Genomic DNA, 20485 nt, shown 5'->3' with positions numbered 1-20485 from the left:
GTTGCATATACTATGAGATCGAGTTTTGTCCTTTAACAATGCGTTTGAGCTGTGCTTTCACCTTTTTGATTGTGCCACGACTAGGTTTGGCATAGGTTTTGAAAAAAAATTATTCCCAGGTTTTGACGTTAGTCAAAGAATAGCTCCGGTACCATAACAAGATTTAGGTTTTGAATGAATTTTATTCATCTGTAATCACTGTGTTTTATAAAGAGAATTCCTATTACAATAAGGAATATGCACTAGTCAAGGCTAAACTAAATCCTACAGATATGTATAAATATTATTGTATCAAATATATTGTATTCAATTATGTAATATATGTGCAAGAGTCGGCTTGGGCCTGATGTATCTCTGTTAAAAAATATCGCGGCATAACTTTCTTGAAGAGTGGGTAGTTTGAGACAAATACTCTAGAACCCTCAAGAGATTCAGGAATTCTTGATTCTGACAAGTGGCATTTCTCAATTTCGAAAGTGACAACCTTTAAAAAACTCTTACCATCTTTAATAAGCTCAAACAAACCAACATTTCTAGATTTCAATTGGTTATCCAACATAAACGGGCTCCAAGCATCAGATAGTGCTTCCTTGGAAGAAGCTTCTTCATGATGGTAGCTTGCAGATCAAGTTCGGCCATCAAGAATGCGAAGAGTGATGCGGCCTGGAGTTTTGTTCAACTGTGTTTGATCAAATGTTGCTGGAACATACTAATTCGACAAGCATTATTAAGACATTTAGCTAGCTAGTCCAAATTTCTTGAATTTGACTAAAAATAAAACTGGTTATGATCAGAAGTTTAAAATTTCAACGCTTACCAAACTTGATTCAGGACAATCATAAGAGGGATCCATGGTAACCATGAAAATTAGAATATTAGATGTGAAACCACTTGCTCTTTGAAGATAAAGTGTCTCTTCCTTTCTGGCTGGAGATTTAAGTTTCCCTGTTAATCAACCAAAATTCAAAACTATAAACAAATAAACCAAAAAAAATTGCAAGAAAAGAAACTATAATATAAATGTTCAAGATTTGTCTACCATCTAATTCTTTCCTTGAAGGTTGGGAAAACTTCAAAGATCTCATGGCTTCATGATTTGTTAAAGTCATCATCTTCCTCTTTAGACTATTGAATGTTTGACTACAATTGGTCGGTACCACATGCTTCATATATTTTGCTTCTTGCTTAGCTTCATAGGTCGGTTGATAGTTCAAGGGATAAAATGCTTTTATCCATGATCAAAGTCAAATTTTGTATGTTGTGCTCAAGTATAAATAGATGCATCTTGCATCAGTTGTAACACACACGTAAAATCTAAATCATTTCAAATATTAGAGTTAGGCAATACATATGTTTGTAGAGAGAGTTTAAACACTAAATAAGTTCATAGAGACTCGAAGATCGTAGTGCAACGTTTTCCAATATTATCCGTTATATCCTGGGAGGTGTTTGCTACGAGCCGTTCCGCACCGTAGACGGAACCAATAAACCTTAAGGACACTGATTCAAAATCAGGCCTCGATTTTCATACTTTATCTCTTATCATCTTATTTATTTATATATTTATTCAATAATATGTCTATTTAATTTATAACAATTTTAATTTATATTAAACATTTGTGTTTATTAGACAAGACAATCTAATTAATATTTTAGCAATATCACCAACAATCATAATGTTCAATGTGATTATTATAGTTAATTAATTAATAATTATATTAAGTGGCTAAAATTATAAGATTTATTATCGCACTTATCTTGTCTATTTTAAGGTCTTTACTAATTTTGTATGTTTTTAATTGCAGCTAAAATCATTTAAAACTTGAAAAGGAAATCATGGATTCCAAAAATCATGTTGCAAACTCTAACAACACTGAAGTTGGAAATGAATTTGGAAATGTCAATGAATTTTTCCCCTTGGATGCTTGAAATGGGAATGGTGTGCCTGTTAATCCCTTTGAGAATAGGCAGGTGATAGCTTCGAATTCTTCGGGCTATGCACCCTTTGGTGGTCATGCTGAGCAACCTGAGAAGTTCGTCAGAAAGAACTTCAAAAGATGGCAAATGTAGTTTTATCTGATCACATTGAATTTGGTGCGGTACCTAACAGAAGATGCACCTAAGTCAGGAGAGAATACTGATATTCGTACCATTGCGGCTTCTGAAGCTTGGAGCAATGGTGACTTCTTGTGCAATAATTATATTCTCAGTTGCTTAGATGACACTTTGTATCGTGTCTATAGCACGAGAAAGTCTGCAAAAGATATTTGGGAATCACTAGAGAAGAAGTATAAAACTGAGGATGCCGATACAAAGAAATTTTTCGTCGGTAGGTTTCTTGATTTCAAGATGACCAATTTCAAGATTGTGATGAGTCAAGTCCAAGAGTATCAACTGATCATTCACGACAATCTAGTCGAAAGAATTACACTAAGTGACTCCTCCCAAGTAGCCGCACTCATTGAGAAGTTGCCGCCAGGATGGAAAGACTTCAAGAATTACTTGAAGTATAAGAGAAAGGAGATTTCTCTTGAAGATCTCATTGTGAGATTAAGAATTGAGGAAGACTACCGGTATTGTGATAAGAGGGTTGGCTTACTACCTGCTGAGTCTAAAGTGAACGTGGTCGAGCACGGAAAAAGACTAGCAACGAGAGAAGGAAATTCACCCGTCAAAGACAGAATAGAAAATCGGTTGAACAGAAAAAGCATTTCAATAGAAACTGGTATGTCTGTGACAAACCTGGGCATAAAGCCATGGATTGTAAGAATCGAGGAAAATCCAACGAGAGAAAGGCTTCTCAAGCTAATGTTGTGAATGACTTGGGAGATGATCTATCTGACATGAACCTATCAGATGTGGTGTCGAGAGTCAACCTCATCGGAAATCCAAAACAATGGTTTTTGGATGCTGGAGCTAAAAGACATGTTTTCTCCGATAAGAGTTTGTTTAGAGAATATCAAGCATGTGATGAAACTCTATACATGGGGAACTCTGTTACTTCTAAGGCGGAAGGAATAGGGAAGGTTATTTTGAAGATGACCTCTGGAAAGCAGTTGACTCATGATAACATGATTCATGTACCTGACATTCGAAAGAATTTAGTATCATGATCGTTATTGAGCAAGGCCGGGTTTAAAATGGTGTTCGAGTCTAATAAGTTTACACTCATGAAAATTGATGTATATGTAGGCAAGGGATATTTGAGTGATGGTTTATTCAAATTGAATGTAATTGCCTTTGTAACCTATGAGCATTTTGGCCAAGTGATTATTAATAAGAATAAGTCATCTTCTGCTTATATCTTAGAGTCTTCTAATTTTGATTCATTACATAAACTTGTGAAGATGGGATTAATACCAAACATGGATATTAATAAACACAAGAAATGTGAAGTATGTGTTGAATCAAAGTTAACAAGAGCTTCTTTCAAAAGTGTGGAAAGAAGTTTGAAACCTCTAGATCTAATTCACACAAATGTTTGTGATTTAAAGATTGTGCAAAATAGAGGTGGAAAAAAGTATTTTATTACTTTAATCGATGATTGCACACGACATTGTTATGTTTATCTACTTCGATCTAAAGATGAGGCTTTTGAAGTATTTGAACTATATAAGGCCGAGGTTGAAAATCAACTCAGAAAGAAGATCAAATATTTAAGAAGTGATCGAGGAGGAGAATATGTATATCCTTTTGAAGGATTTTGTGCGGAGCATGGGATTGTTCACCAAACGACAGCTCCGTACTCTCCCAAATAAAATGGTATTGCTGAGCGCAAAACCCGAACTCTGAAAGAGATGATGAATGCCTTCTTAATCAACTCGGGATTATCTCAGAACTTGTGGGGGGAGGCAGTCTTAACTGCAAACCATATTTTAAATAAGGTTCCCCACAAGAAGTTAAATAAGACTTCCTATGAGTTATGAAAAGGTCGACCACTTTCCTACAAATACCAAGAGGTATGGGGATGTCTGGCGAAAGTAAGAGCTCCAGCTCCGAAAATGGTCAAGATTGGACCGAAGACTGTTGATGGTGTCTTTATTGGATATGCGAAAAATAGTGTTGCATACAGATTTCTTGTATATAAATCTGAGAAAATTGATATCTATGTGAATAGAGTTATAGAGTCGGAGAGTGTATACTTTTTTTAGGAAACATTTCCTTATAAATATGCACAAGACCCAAGCTCTTTTAAAAAAATTCGAGATGAATCAGCTATAGATAATGAGGCTATACCTAATGACGAGGAGGAGGAACTTAGACGTAGCAAGAGGGTTAGAAAGTCTAAATCTTTTGGTCCGAATTTTCTAACTTATTTGTTAGAAAATGAGCCTACTACCTTCAAGGAGGCTATGTCGTCTCTTATTTTTAATTAATCATGAAATTTAAATGTGAAGTTCGAGCTTTCAAAACTCGAACTCTCTATTTCTATCTACCTTTCAAAAATTACCACTGAATATGTACATCTATTAGAGTTCGTCGATAGTTTTGTTATTAATTCGCTCAAGAGGTAAAATACTTTTACCCATGATCAAAGTCAAATTTTGTATGATGTGCTCAAGTATAAATAGATGCATTTTGCATTAATTGTAACACACACGGAAAATCTAAAGCATTTCAATTATTAGAGTTAGGCGATGCATATGTTTGTAGAGAGAGTTTAAACACTAAATAAGTTCGTAGAGACTCGAAGATAGTAGTGCAACGTTTTCGAATATTATCCGTTGTATCCTGGGAGGTGTTTGCTACGAGCCGTTCCGCACCATAGACAGAACAAATAAACCTTAAGAACACTGATTCGAAATCAGGTCTCGATTTGCATATTTTATTTCTTATTATCTTATTTATTTATATATTTATTCAATAATAATATATATATTTAATTTATAACAATTTTAATTTATATTAAACATTTATATTTATTATATGGGACAATCTAATTAATATTTTAGCAATATCACCAACATAGACATGAAGAAATGACTTGCTCAGAGAGTTTTCGGTACGTGATCGGAATACCCTTTGTCGTATAATTTCTTGATGTATAAGGATTATCAGGAGACAACACGGGTGACTTATCTTTGCTCTGGCAAGCTGGAACTTCCCCCAAGATTTCAACGTCTTCAGATTCTTGACGTTGAGATTCTCCATGGGAGTTTCATAATGAAGTAATATTTTAAGTATACTCAATTTCAGTTGCAGTTGAATCATAAATAGTTATACTGAATTTGGAATTCCCATCATATTTGAAAACTAATAAGTGACCATAAACTATGGAGTAATGTTCCATGAATTCAAAAAAGCCACTTTGCAACCAAATTTCTCCATGATCAGACTTTTCGAATCCAACTTTCCATTCTGCTCCGGTAGGGACTTTAAGAACAACTGGACTACTTAAATCAGATCCATATTTCCTCACAAACATTACCGGAATCATCTGAGAAAGATAAAATTAACATCATGAAGATATAGTAAATATGTTTTTAAAATAAATTATCATATTCATAATCATATCCCATTATCAAAAGCAATGATGGGCCATATCTGATCTTTGATCATACATAAACATGTAAACAATAAAAAATTATTTTGAAACAAACCCAAGTTTACAGGGAAACAAATTAAAAAAAAAATAACATACACATATAATTAAAACTTACAATTTTCCTTTGATTGACTGTATCATGAAGAATTATCTTCAAAAAGTGTGGAGTTTCTAGCTCCATAAACAGCCGGCCATCTAAAGTCATTTTCTTCTTTGGAGAACAGTTTTCTCTCTCAAAATGGGTTTTATTGAAACTTTAAAGCAAGAATGATGTGGCCAAGTTATAGTCTTTCCGAATTCTACTGTTATGTAGACCTTTTCTTCAATGTAGTATTCAGAAAAATTAAAATAACATACATTAATCCACGGAAGGGAAGGAATAGTAATGTTTAAGTAGCGGAACAAACGGCCACTTTTTTAGTTCTCCAATGTCTCCTCAGACCTAGGGAACACTTCTCATCATTATAAGAGATAAGTAAGCAGAAAGTATATAATAATATACACAAATCAATCATTTTTTTCACAATAATATTTTATAATAAACGATTATAATTGCATTCAGAAAATTTGCAATCGAGAATATAATCTCAAACTTTTTAAATCCCATTTTTTTCTATTTATACTTATATGTAGCTAATATGGCATTAATTAAGATTGGCGGTGTGGATGTTCTTACGGGCGGACTAGACAATTTCAATATTTTTTACTGTTAGTTTTTGAGAATATATACTACTACTGGTAGCTATAATTTGCTTATGTTATCTTGTTAGTAGCTCTACTAATACTGATAATACTGTCGAGTAAGCATTTTTTTTTCATCGAAAGTTATGAGTTTGACAGATTTTGAACTTGATAGTCTTGTATAAAGAATTAATTAAAAAAGGAAAAAATAACACTATTGTTCTACTAGTAGGTTCAGCATTAGCTGTGCTATGTAACAGCTTAGCATGGATAGCCAGATAGGTGTCAAAACATTAAACAAGATCAAACATTTTATTCTTTTCAATAACCGAGGGGATTTTATATTACTATTCCAAAAAGTTTACGACATATAAAAATTGCGCTAATCGACCTATCATGTCAGTTTTTGGATTGGCTAATTCATGGCCAAGTCGATTTTCGTCTCTAGATACATACAAAAAGTTACCTGAATTAAATTTAGTGATAATTGATAAGAGTACTAGCAATGCAAGTTTTTTAATAGTGTTCCGTCCACGGATGAAGATGTAGAAGAGTGGAGAGCACGCGCTATCTTGCTTAATTATAGCTAGCTTTGATCCGAAGGAGAGGAGAACTATTCGGAGAGTATTTGAGCATCTACGACTTAAACTGGGTCAACAAGGCTCGCCACGAGGTCGACCTCTTGGAGGGAGTTCGTGGCTTCGGCTCACCCATGAGGAGGGAGGTCGATGATCTACACTAAGCGTAGGGCTTTGTCCTCGCAGGGACCATTGTGGTGTCGGCTCTTCTCTATGGAGAGAGGCCGATGAATGTGTAAAACATAGGGATGTGTCTCTCGGACAATCCTTGTAGAGAGAGAAGTACGGATCTCTTCTTGTTTTAGAGAGATGTTGAATCTCGTAAGTATAGTGTCCAACTTATGGTAAATGTGAAATCTGCGGTTATTTATAGGAGTCTTTAGGTCCTCTTGGAAATGTCTGATTTGTCCTCGAGTGAGTGTCGAGAGAGGGAGGCCGATAGAGAGGGAGCCCAATAGAGAGGGAGGCCGATAGCTAACGAATCCGCTCTCTAGTCACGCGCCGATCGCCTCTCGGGCTCGACCCAATGGTTGTACTCCATAGAAGTGTCATGCACTCTCATATTATCGGGCTCGATCTTTCTGAAAATCTTTTCCCTATCATTTGTCCCCTTTCTTGTACGAAGATTCATCTTCGTGTAAGAAATGAACTCGTGTAAGGCTTTTCGGAATGTGTCGTTTCCATCATAGCCTAGAGTGTTGGCGCCACTTGTGAAGGTCTTAGTACGCTCTAAGCTTTAAGCTCGTTGTGGCGTACGCACTTCGCTTTAGTGGGGGAATATAGTTGTGAAGGCTGAAGTGTGCTCTAAGCTTTTAGCTCATCGTCGCATATGTGCTTCGGCTTGTGGAAATTATGCCACGTAGGTCTTTGTGAAATTCCTTGGGAGGCTCCGAAACGTTGCACACGTTTTGTTATGTCTTGTTGTAGTAGAATTTCTATCGAATGTTTTTGCCCCCGAGCGGGAGGCGTGAGAGGGAGGCCGACATATGATCTCGCGTGGGTCATGTGTGTCGGGTCCGCTCTTTGGACCTCGGGCTGGCTGAGAGAGAGACTGACACATGATCTCGTATGGGTCATATGTTTCGTCGTGACTCTTTTGGACTCGAGCCGACAAAGGAGTTGGGCTCGGTCTAAGGTCGTGCTCCCTCCGGAAGCCCTTTCCTTATCACTTGCCCCCGAGTATCTTCAAGGGTCATCAAATTTGTTGAGAAGTGTTGAAATAATTTTTCCGAGTGATGATGATGGAAATCGACCTCCTCATTGGATCTGTGTGGTTCATCTGATGACGAGAAAATCGAGTCTGATAGTAGTGTCGATGAACTTTTTGCCCCCGAGCAGAAGGCGTGAGGGAGAGCGAGACCGATAAGAGAGGGAGTCCGATAGGTGTATACCTCCGGCACCCAATCGAGTTTTGTCCCTTCATTGGGCTCGATCTTTTAAGGATCGGTGAAGTTGAATTCGAAGAGGCGCGTCCGACGTCACAACAAGCATCTCTTAGTTTTTTAGTCTCTTAGAAGGAGGTGCTCATGTCGTGCAAGCGCCAAGGAAGGCATTTGACTTTTGTTCCTATCCGATTTAAATGAATTTTCTCGGCCAAGGCGGGCAAGAGCATGGAGCTAAGGGGGTTGCCTCATGGGAGGGAAGGACCAATCGGTCTCCTTCTAGACAGCCCATATTAATCGGTCTTTGTCTTCTTAATACACGAGGAGCCTATCGGCATGAGTCATCTCGGTCTCTGTCTCCATTTGTGATGTCCGGTTGGGGATGCTTTATTTTTAAAGCTAATTCAAACCAAGGTACTCAAGGGAGCCCTATTGGCGATAGTGACACTTCGAGTAGGCGCGACACCTTCCCAGGGAGGAAGGTCGGAGAGCGTGGTGAGGAGGCCGAGGAGGAGGGAGACCGAAGAGGACGGTGGGGCTCTGGATGATAATAATCAAAGTGGACAGTCCGCCTTGATGAAGATCGAATGTACGGAATGACATACCGGTACCGATGATGTCGATGCCCCTTTTTCTATGAGAATGTCGTGGAGGAAGATATATCGATTCTTCCTAAGACAAAGGAAGACATGAGTTGGGCTGATGCATGCTGTCGAGTCGGATGATGAGGGTTATCCGAAAGGTGCTAAACCGACATGGACTTATTCCGTCATTGTGGTGGCCGATATGCAAGACTTGGCGAAGGCAATTTGGCGTTGTGACGGGCCGTATGCCTTTCGAGGACTTGTTCCACGACACATATAGGAGCGAACCGATTGATAAGTCGATGAGGGAGTCGGATTATATGGTCCGGAGACGGTGGCACTCAACACACTTGTCAATACTTTTAGCAAGAGGGACAATTGGGCTGAGTTGATGAGCGAGGCTTCATTACATAGACTTGGAGGGAGGGTGACGAATCCATCACGTAGGTATCGGATCCGCTCTTCACCCTTTCTCATTTGTGAAGACTTGATCGGTTCTCATCCTAAGACTAGCGAGGATCCGATTAATTTAGGAGAGTTTCGGGCTCCGTCTTCTCATGGCCAGGAGTCGAAAATTTTTGTTAGTTTCATCATTTACATGTCTAGAGTCGGGTTCTCTCTTTCGATGGGAGGGAACCCAAAATATTTTTCCTTTTCGCCTTTTATTTGTTGCTCTTGCAATTTTTTATTTATCGGCTCTCATCTTTTCTTGGTTTATGTCTTCCTTGCGAAGAGTGACAAGTTGAAGGAGCGAGCTTTGAAGAGGAAGACCGATCAATCTGAGCCGTCTCTAGTCGCACCGATAGTTAGGCTTGCTGCCCCCAATGCTCTAAGTAAAGATGATCCTTCGACTAAAAGGGCTAAGACCGCTTCTGCCTCGTGGAACATCCGACTCCATTTCCCCAACATCGTCGCCTTTTCAGACATTATCGGTAGGGGCGTTGATTTTGCGGCGAGGACTATTACCGAAGAGGACCAAGTCGAGATAGAGGGCAAGTATCTAGATGAGTTCTCATCTTATGTTTGTGCTGTTAATAAGATGGTAAGATGCCCATTCCATCATTTGAATATTTTGATTGAAATATGCCTCGGGTCTCGTCTATTTTTATCGGTCTTGGTCTAGTTTTATCAGTCTTGGTCTCTTTATCACACTTTGTCTATTTCATCGGCCTTTGTCTTTTATCGAACTTTATCCATTTTATCGGACTTTGTCTATTTCCATGTAGGCCTTGGACCACGACTACGAGCTAGGTTGTCGGCTCGAGTCAGCTAACCAGGGGAGTGTACCGAGAAGGAGTTGAGGTGAGCCCGAGGCGAGTTGGAGCCCAAAGACGATGAAATTGCCAAGATGAAGAGGAAGAAGCAATCGCTCAAGGCGGTGTCGAGATATGTGATGATGAGACCGTTTCTCTAAGGGAAAAGGTCCAAGCTTTGGAGGAGTTGTCGGTCTTTGCTATCACGGAGAACAAGGTCTCGGAGAAATTCCAAGAGGATATCCTTAAAGTCAATGAGGAAGCTAGGGGTTGGATTTCTTCGGAGATGTACCAAGAAGCTTTAAATGTCATAGCGGCCGCTTTTCCCATAGTCAATGTGAAGGCTTTGGTCTCAAATCCATACTCTCTTGATGATGATGCAGAGCTTCCTTGGTCGAGGATGATATCGAGGTTGCAGACCTCGAAGAGGGTTGCGAGGAGGAAGATCGACTCTAGCTGGAAGCTGCCGACTCAAACCTAGCCGAGACCGAAGAAAGGACCCGACTCGACGAGACCTAGGCCGGCATAGACGCGGACGACATGAACTGAGACCTCGTCATCGCAAGCCAAGTCCCTTCGACCGATCCCAAGGTCGAGCCTAAGTCGCCTAGGATCCGACCGGATGATTTTCTTCCTCGCTCGACTCTTCTATCGCTTGTCTTTTGTTTAATTTTTTGCATTTTTAGTGAATTTTGCATTGATTTATTCACTGTGTGTATGGTGGTTGCCCGAATGAAACGAAGTGATCGGCTATTCACAAATACCTGGATATATGATGAGGAAAAAATTTAGACCCAACATATTAGTTCTAAGTTCTCTCATCGACATATATTCCAAATGTGGAATTCTAAATGTTTCTAGGAATGTGTTTCATCTTACATGTTACAAGAAAGATTTTCTATGTTGTGGAACACTATTCTATCGAAGCGAGCGTAGATGGTATATTGGCAAAGGCTCCAATTAGTTCCGGTTAACATCCCGATGACCTGTGCTATAGAGGGGTTTCTTATTCTCTCTTCATACTTTATTTTTGTAACTTTCTATATGACAATGGTTTGTAAAATTCATGTACCTGCTCTTTCATTGAATTTGTTATACGTATGACTCTTGTGGGGATTATTAGGGTAGCTTGTTAAAGATATATAGAAAGAAATATCAAAATAAAATTAAAATTTATAATATTTTCATTAATATGTATAATATTTAATTATTATGTTATATTAATATTCCTTGAAGGAGATATATTTCATCATCTCCAAATCATAGTAGATGTGATTGATTTGATTTGTGTTTCCGGGAGGAGGAGGGCCATCTCCTTCTCTTGTATAGGTTTCTTGTGGAGGAAGCAAAGACGAGACAAAGCCGGCATTATCAAGTTTTCACATGAAGAAGATAGAGGATTATGGAGTTACAAGGAAGAAACTTGAAGACCGTAGAAGTGCAAGCAAGAACATCAAGGATAGAGCTCCCACTTGATTGTATTTTTATTCGAATTGATTTTTAATTAGAGATGTCAACGGGGCGGGTTCTGGTCGGGTATGTCTTTCCGCTCCCCAATCTCCATTAAGATTTAAGTTTCGCTCCCTATCACCATTCTCCATTCGGGGATTGTTTTTTTACGCTCTCCAAATCTATTATTCGCGGGGATTTCGATCGGGTCCCCGATTCCCGATTCCTCATGAATAAATTTTGATTAAAAATTTTTTCATATGAAAGGCTAACGATAAGAGAGGGATTCCATATAGTGGTGGGAGTGGCAAAATGGTGGAGGAAGACGTAAATTTATATAATAGGGTTTCAATTACATAATATTATTAAAAATATTATTTAAATAATGGTGAATATTCAATATTTTTATATTAAAAAATATATAATGAAATAATCTATACATGTATAATATAATTATGATTTAATATAATGCGAATTGTTAACATCAGTCGAAATAAATTTCCAATTGTTCATTCCCTAATAAATTAATAATATAAATTAGCGTCGATCTAAATAATTTATATAACTCAAATGGTTTGGAGATTTCCCATGGAGATCAGCATGCTCGCTTACCCACCCCAATCCTCAATCGGGTAATAATATTTTGCCGCTAACTTGTCCCATTCCCCATCGGAGATCAGGTAAAGATAATTTTATATCTAATTGGATAAAGGCGGGCGCAGATCTATGAATAGGGGATGTTGTACATAATGTTCCACAAAAATACTTGTATGCATAAAAAACCGCAGGCTCAGCGAGGTAAATGCATTAAAAAGGGACAAATTTTAGCAGATGGTGCCGCTACTGTTGGTGGCGAACTCGCTCTGGATCCCATTGAATTTTATTTGAAAGAGGAACCGTATAAGGATTGTGTTGATCCTTATAAAAAAGGGATGGGGATTTGCAGGGATCAGATTTTCCCCACCCAATAGGCATCTATTTCTAATTGAACTGTTTTAGTATATATTGGTTTAATTTTGGCCGAAAATTGTTCTAGAATGCATTTTATTTTCCTCCTTTCAGACTTTTGAATTTTCTGTTATTTGTAACCGTTTCCCAAGTCTTTGTATTTGTTTCTTCTTTGTATAATAATCAGACGTGAATTGAGAAAAGAAATAGTAATTGTGGATAGATGTCGAAAGTTGACCTAGTTTCACGTCCCCCGCCCGTCGAGTTTCACTGTCGACCAATTTTAGATAGATTGTATCTCGCTCGTCGCTTCTTAGATTTAAGCGTTCTTGGTGTTGTTGGAAAGAAGACATTCTGAATTTCATTTTAGGCTCCAGATTTGATTGCTTTCATTCAGTATTGATCCTAGAGGACAGTCGACTTTGTTTTCTGCCCGAACTAGTCTTTCATCAAATTGTTGCCTGACGAGTTTTTTGTTGGGATTTGGTTTCTACACCAAATTGTACAGTGATTTATAAGTCGTAACTGTGGCAGTGGCAGCTCAAAATTTGAATCCTTGGCCTAAATTCTGGGTGTTTCTCTTCTCTCTTTTTTTCTTTTTTATCAAATAATTTCTTAAGTGAATATAAGATTTGTAGACGTGGATATATATTAAAGTATTCTAGAGAAAAAGATTTCACTCTGTAGAAGTTTTCTGATCGATCCTCTCAAAGATGGGGATTGATGACTTGCCCGAAGATCTTCTTTCCGACATTTTCCACAGGCTGACAATAAAGTGTATTGACCAATGCATGTGCGTGAAGAAACAATGGACTTCTCTCATTAAAAACCCTTCATTCGTCTCCTCCAATCCAAGAGATCCCTACACCGTCATTTGCTTTACATATTCATATGAGTGGTGGCTGTTTAACAACAATGATGACAGGTTCGAGTTTTATAAGGCCTTTTCTACTACTACTCACCTAGCTCATTGTAATGGCGTGCTCTGCTTTGCCCTACATAATGGTAACACTATTAGATTAGAGAATCCCACCATTCGCAAAATGATAACCCTCCATAAACCTAATTTCGACAAAACCCCTTGTCAATGCGTGCTAGGGTTATGATGGAGGAGTAAGGCCTTCTCAAGCCATGGTTTTCTCGCTCAATAGCAATTCCTGGAAACGGATTTCTACTATAGCTCTCGCCATCAACCAATTTGTTGATCACTGTTCAGTCCGATTTTTATAGTGTGTTTCGATTTGAATGACGAAGTCTTTCGAGAAATTCAGTTGCCTATGAGTTTGGATAGAACCTTTGTTTTTACTTTAGAACTGTACAAGCGCTCTTCAATTGCACTTTGTGACTATGAGTCTGTATGGGTGTTGAAAAACTATAGAAATGAGAAATCATGGATGAAGATATGGGGACTTAGTACGCCTTATGTGCATCATTGTTTGATGGGGCTTCGAATTAATGGGGAACCAGTGTTTTGCACGGAGCGTCCCACTACGACTGTTATTTTAATATTTAACACCGAGACTAGAGAAGAGAATGAAGTCTCACTATATGATCATCTAGGTTATATTATTCATTTTCTAGGTGATATAAGGGATATCGTGTATTTTAAGGAGAGCTTGGTTTTACTAGACAATGTTAATGCGACAACAATGCCTGGTGAGGAAAGAACCACGCCTGGTGAGGAAACGAGTATGAGCCTCGAAAGAGCAAGTGGCTTCACATCTGATAATCCGATTTTCATGGTTACTATGGATCCTTCTTATGTTTGTCTTCAATCAACTTTGGTAATATTCTGTCGTCTAATCTCACCCCTGCTATAATCAATACTCTAACTAATCGGGACATGAAATTTTTGTTTTCTAGGTTGTGACGCAATACTTAATTTTTTAAGTTTTCAGAAATATCTGCATACATTTTATTTTTTCTAGTCCATGCTGCTGCTCTTTATTTATTTAATTTACTCATAACTAATTACTAAAATGTTTAGTTGCTCAGTATGTACCAGCATCATCAGATCAAACAACCTTCATAGAAAAACCAGGTCGTGCCATCCTTCAAATTCCTGCTGGCAGGACATTTAATGCTAGGTTCTATGAAGCTTCTGAGGATATGCAAACTGAAGAACTCTCTTGGAATCAAGTTATATGGAATAATCAATTGAAATCTTGCCACGTTTGTTTGTTCGAGTTGATTGACGATGGTGAAGTCTTGCTAAAAATTTCCATTTTCCAATCCATTGACGGATATGGTCGTCCAAAGTCTACGGAACCAAGAATTCTTGAATATCTTGAAAAGGACACCGTATTTGTCTCAAAGAACCCAATCTCCAAGAAAGTTATGAATCCTTCAATCTTTTCGAGTCACACTCAAGTTAGTGCTGATTTACACAAAGGTTACACAAATTGAAGGAGTAGAATTAATATGTTGAGAAATTGTATACGATGCAGAGTGTGCCTTTCTATTTTTTCGAGGAGCTGATGATGGAAAGAAGGGATCAAAGCGTGAGACTTGAGATTGCTGGTGGATCATCCTCAAGGCATGCCAAGTGTATCATTTATTCAGATTCAAAGAAAGCTAATTTATTTTTTGATTGGCCTGCATTTTCTCGAGACAATTCATTGCAAGTAGGAGACATATGTGTCTTTGAGTTGGTCAATAGGGATGATGATTATCTTTCCTTTAAAGTTTATGTATTCAAACGTCAATCCTAATTTTCGAATTCTTGTATTAGCCACTTCTTTAATTGAGTCTGTTACTTGCTACTACTCCGTCCGTCTGAAATACTTGAGTGTACTATTTAAGGTTTGATCAAGCAAAAGAGTCTCTTAAGTTTTCAAGATATTAACATCTTTCTTACCTCAAACTCCATTTTCTTAACAAGTTGCTACCTCAAAAAAAATTGCTAACAAAATCATGCCTCTATCGAAAAATTGCTAACAAAATCATCTTTTTCGTCAAAAAATGCACATGTGGCAGCCATGTCATCGCCAAACAAGCAACACGTCACCTGATGATTCAGGAAAAAAAATGACATGTCAGCATCCTCAATCTTCATTAAAAACCCAGATTTCGGCGATCACCGACGGTGATCTGGCCGCCAGTCTGTTGTCGACGAGGTAAACTTCGTGGTGGTGTCGAATTTTTCAAATTTCGAACCGTTTGTTGTAGATTTAAGCTTAAAAGTGCGGTGGCCGAAACTTTAAGCTTAGATCTACGCCAAACGGTTCGAAATTTGAAAAATCCGATACCACCACAACTTTTATCTTGTTGAAGCGTATTTGAACATGTAAACACTTTCGAAATCCGTCGATCACCGAATGATGGCACCGCCAAAAGTGGCTGTCGGACCACCATCGGTGGTCGCCGGAATCTGGGTTTTTTTTATGAAAGTTGAGGATACTGATGTGTCATTTTTGCTGAGTCGGCAATGATGTGTTGCTTGTTTGGCGATGACATGGCTGCCACATGCATTTTTTAACGAAAAATATGATTTTGTTAACAAATTTTCAATGGAGATATGATTTTGTTAGCGATTTTGTTTTAAATAGCAACTTGTTAAGAAAATAAAGTTTGAAGTGGAAAAAATGTTAACATTCCTTAATTTTTCAGTTCCTCACTCCATTTGATCATTAGATTAGTAGCATAATAATCTCTGGTCGCTTGTGTTTTTGTTTTTCAATTATTATCGTTTAGATAAAAATTAATTAGTATGGAGGTATTTCATTTAAGAGTCTGAGATTGAAAGATTCAATTCCTAACTTATTATAGGAATGGTATTTCTTCTTTTATACGGCCGAATCCTGATGATGCATAAAGTGCTCTCCATTCTTCACTCAAACATGGTTAAAGTATCAGTACCAATAAGGCAATAATTAAAGGGATAATGATATTCTGAATCCCTAAATTTTTCTAGATTTGCAATTGGATCCCAGCACTACACTTTCAGTCATCTATCTCCTTAAACTTTACTTCCGACTTCCGACTCTAATTCGAGTCCATGTCGTCACTTTTGCTAACATGTCACTTAACGGGACGTTAAATGTCCACGTGTCACCTGAAGGGCCAATTATAACACACAGTCCCTAAACCATATGTTATTAACTTCTAGTCCCTAATATTCTTATGAAGGTGACGTTATTACCCAAAACTTCTAAAATATCATTTTTCGTTCGAATTCGAATGAGTTGAATAGAGCAAGCAACTCTTGTTCTTAAACCCTCTCAAACCCCTGCTACCACCGTATCTGCAACTGAAAATGGCAATTCCCGCCGCGCTTCTCCGCCACAACCACCGTCACCGAACATCTACAACCTTCTTCCTCTGCCGTCTCCTCCACTACAAACCTCCGAAAACTCCTCCTCCTCCGGCACCGCCTTCTCCGCCAAACCCTCCGAAAAAGCCGCAATCTTTCAATCTCCATGACTCCACATGGGAAGACCCATACAATTGGATGTCGAGCCTCAACGATCGAGTGGCGATGCGCCACATGGACATTTACATGGAGCAAGAAGAGAAGTATCTAGAAGCCGTCATGACGAATACCGAGAGGTTACAATCTAAGCTCCAGTCTGAGATGGCTTCAAGGATGCAATTTGACCTTTCTACCCCTCCTGTCAAGTGGGGACCTTGGCTATACTACAGAAGGGTCGAAGAAGGGAAGCAGTATCCTGTCCTATGCAGGAGATTGGCTAAATTGAATGAAGAATTCATCTCGAATCGGAGTCCTTATTCCGGGTTTGATTTCACGTCAGGGAGGAAAATTGAGAAGAAATTGATTGATTACAATCAAGAAGCTGAGAGATTTGGAGGTAAATCAGACCTCTCTTTCTGTCTTTTGTCGTTATGTCTTTAAATGATGCTGAAACTTGACAAAGGATTCGATTTCGCATAGGTTATGCTTATGAAGAGTTATCGGAAGTTTCGCCGGATCATCAATTTATTGCATATACAATGTATGATAAGGAAAATGACTACTTTAAACTATCCGTTAGGAATTTGAATTCCGGTGCATTGTGTAGTAAGCCGAAAGCAGAGCTGGTTTCTCATGTTTCATGGGTTAAAGATGGGAATGCATTGCTTTATGTTGTTACTGATCAGAATAAGAGACCATATCGGTAAATATTTTGTTTTTTTAGTCTTTTCTACGATGATATATTGTAGAAACCAAATGTGAAATAATGCTTTTGTCGGTTTCTCTATCAGGATATATTGTAGCATGATTGGATCGACCGATGAAGATGTCTTGCTTTTTGAAGAACTCGATGAAGATGTTCATGTAAACATAAGGCACACCAAGGATTTCCAATTTGTAACTATAAATACATTTTCGCCTACATCTTCAAAGGTATTTTGACGGAAATCCAAGCAAAACTCAACCTTTATTGGATAATTGTAGTTTAAAAATGATATTTTTGGTAACCATTTATTAGGTCTTTCTGATAAACGCAGCTCATCCATTGTCTGGTTTGACATTAGTTTGGGAATGTGAAGGTCCAGCTCACTGCATAATTGAGCACCATCGAGGATTCCTTTATTTGTTCACAGATGCCCCTAAACAAGGCCAAGTGGTTGATCATCATTATCTTCTTTATCGCCCAGTTGGCACTTCCAACAGTACACATAATTGGGAGGTTGGTGGGTTAATTTCATCATCTCAAATTCTTATAATTCAATTTCAGATCGTATATTCTAAATAATGTCCTTATAGAACCATAATTACTAGTTTTACTTATTTCTTTCCTGCAGAGTGTATTTTTTGATGAGCAAGATATGGTTTTAGAAGATGTTGATTTCAATAGTACACATTTAGTACTTATTGTGAGGGAAAGTCAGAAATACAGATTATGTTCAGTTCCATTACCATTGCCCTTGGAGAAGGTAAGAAATAGAAAACAACAATGGCCGTTTGATATTATATGTTTCAATTATATGTTTCGACACTCTCAATAACTTCATGTGTTTTTGAATGGCAGGGAGCTGTTCGATTGAAAGAGATTCAACATCAGTTCCTTCCTCTCCCAAAATATGTTTCTCAAATTTCACCAGGCCCAAATTATGACTTCTACTCACCAACTATGCGCTTTACCATATCTTCACCTGTGGTATGCAATTTTTTGTGACTCAGTCACATTTTCTACCACCCGTCAGATTTTAGTTTCCTGTTTTTGCAGCCATTGACATCCTATTTATGAAAAAAATTATTAGATGCCAGATGCCGTGGTTGACTTTGACGTTACAAACGGGAACTGGAAAATCATTCAGCAGCAGAATGTGCTTCACGAAAGAAGAAGAGTTTTGTATGGAACGACCTCCTTGGCAAGTTTTGCAGAAGATTTAAAAAAGGAAAATGGATCTGATTCAACCAATTATGAAGACACTAACCCGTGGAATGACCTCTCTGAATTATACGCTTGTGAACACTATGATGTTCCTTCACACGATGGAGTTATGGTCCCTTTAACTGTCATATACTCGCACAGAAATAAAAAAGAGTACCAAAGCCCTGGCTTACTTCACGGACACGGATCTTATGGTGAATTGCTCGATAAACGGTGGCGCAGTGAGTTGAAAAGCCTCCTTGATCGTGGTTGGGTCATTGCTTATGCTGATGTCAGGTTGGTTACACATCAATTTCATCATAAAAGTTCTTGTGAACTCATTACCCTCTTGGATGATGTCGTTTTGGGAAATGACCATTATTAGCTTATTATGGAAAAATGAAATTTAACAGAATGGCTGGAATGCCCTTTGCTTAACTGTGTTTATTTGGTGGGTTTTCCAGGGGAGGAGGCGGGAGAGGTAAGAAATGGCATCATGATGGAAGAGGTACAATGAAGCAAAACTCGATCAAAGACTTTATAGCTTCTGCCAAATTCCTTGTTGAAAAAGGAATTGTGCATGAGAACAAACTAGCTGGGTGGGGATATAGTGCTGGAGGATTGTTAGTTGCTTCAGCCATTAATCATTGTCCTGATTTGTTTCGTGCAGCAGTTTTGAAGGTAAACTTAAACATATGATAAGAAGCTCTTAGAACGATATTTTGTCCTTACTATTTTCTAAAACGTGATGTTTTGTCAAATCTGTTCAGGTTCCATTCCTAGACGCCACCAACACGCTTCGCCATCCGATTTTACAGCTTACGGCTGCTGACTACGAAGAGTTTGGGGATCCTGGCGATGTTGACAATTTTCATGCCATACAGAAATACTCACCCTATGATAATATTCAGGAGGGTGTTCTTTATCCGGCCGTACTAGTAATGTCATCCTTCAATACACGGTATGTCTGATTTGTTCTGAGTTTTGCTTTAATGTCTGCTTGCTTGCAATTCTTTCCTGTTGACAGTGTTTCTTTGTTGGCACGTTACAGATTTGGGGTCTGGGAAGCGGCAAAATGGGTTGCTCGTGCTCGTGAACGAGTTTTTTACGATCCAAAGCGGCCGATATTGCTTAATTTAACAACGGATATTGTGGAGGAAAATAGATACTTGCAATGCAAGGAATCGGCATTAGAGACCGCATTTCTTATTACGATGATGGAGTCTGCCTAATCAAACTGAGTGTATTGTTATTATTTGTACATTAAAAAAGTGTAACTTATTGTCCTTTCTGGATGTAAGTTAATATTGAGAAATGCTGTCGATTTTGAGAACACAAACGGTCACTTTAGTTTATTGTACATATACGAAATGTACAATTACTTGTAGTTTTTTTAGTCAACTAGTTTAAAAAAATTATTAATCAAGAAAGAATATATCTTAGAAGTTAGAACTATCAAAAGACTAACATAAAAAATAACTATCAAAAGACTGAAACAGGTCAAAATTCTTTTTGTTTCTATACATCATGGATATTATTTAAGTGAAGCTATAACTTTGAGATGGCAGCATGCTTCTTCTCCGAAAATCAACGTGTCCCTTTCCTGCTATATATAATAGACTATATCAATTAGCAAGGAATGGCCATCTTCTAATACTGGCTACAACCGTTTTTCCAGTAGTGTTTTTCACAAGCCGACCCACTTGACGATGCCATCTGAACAGCTCTCTTCTTATACCTAAATGATG

At 38.1% G+C, this 20485-nt stretch overlaps 2 protein-coding genes across 2 annotated transcripts; one reads left to right on the top strand and one right to left on the bottom strand.

Moving 5' to 3' along the window:
* Positions 1-5176: 5176 nt before the first annotated feature.
* LOC139884813 (B3 domain-containing transcription factor VRN1-like) lies at positions 5177-5750 on the bottom strand. The gene is made up of 2 exons (XM_071868790.1): positions 5661-5750; positions 5177-5437 (listed from the first exon to the last, which is right to left on the bottom strand). Exons 1-2 carry the CDS (start codon positions 5748-5750, stop codon positions 5177-5179), a joined length of 351 nt encoding a protein of 116 aa, XP_071724891.1.
* Positions 5751-16675: 10925 nt separating this feature from the next.
* Positions 16676-19969, top strand: LOC139884812 (uncharacterized). Its single transcript, XM_071868789.1, has 10 exons — positions 16676-17228; positions 17312-17534; positions 17623-17764; positions 17850-18050; positions 18166-18297; positions 18393-18521; positions 18625-19034; positions 19202-19418; positions 19508-19698; positions 19789-19969. Exons 1-10 carry the CDS (start codon positions 16676-16678, stop codon positions 19967-19969), a joined length of 2379 nt encoding a protein of 792 aa, XP_071724890.1.
* Positions 19970-20485: the final 516 nt, after the last annotated feature.

This window comes from Rutidosis leptorrhynchoides, unplaced genomic scaffold (genome assembly GCF_046630445.1).
Source record: "Rutidosis leptorrhynchoides isolate AG116_Rl617_1_P2 unplaced genomic scaffold, CSIRO_AGI_Rlap_v1 contig606, whole genome shotgun sequence".
Lineage (NCBI taxonomy): Eukaryota > Viridiplantae > Streptophyta > Magnoliopsida > Asterales > Asteraceae > Rutidosis > Rutidosis leptorrhynchoides.
Note: the sequence above shows the minus strand (reverse complement) of the source record. Positions and strands in the feature narration are given on the sequence as shown.

Bases quoted from the DNA above. Each gene is read 5' to 3' on its own strand.
- LOC139884813 (XM_071868790.1), bottom strand. From the start codon at position 5,750: ATGACTTTAGATGGCCGGCTGTTTATGGAGCTAGAAACTCCACACTTT. The intron at 5,438-5,660 runs GTAAGTTTTAAT...TATCTTTCTCAG, and splicing joins CAGTCAATCAAAGGAAAATT to ATGATTCCGGTAATGTTTGT.
- LOC139884812 (XM_071868789.1), top strand. From the start codon at position 16,676: ATGGCAATTCCCGCCGCGCTTCTCCGCCACAACCACCGTCACCGAACA. The intron at 17,765-17,849 runs GTATTTTGACGG...ACCATTTATTAG, and splicing joins TTTCGCCTACATCTTCAAAG to GTCTTTCTGATAAACGCAGC. The intron at 19,419-19,507 runs GTAAACTTAAAC...AAATCTGTTCAG, and splicing joins TTCGTGCAGCAGTTTTGAAG to GTTCCATTCCTAGACGCCAC.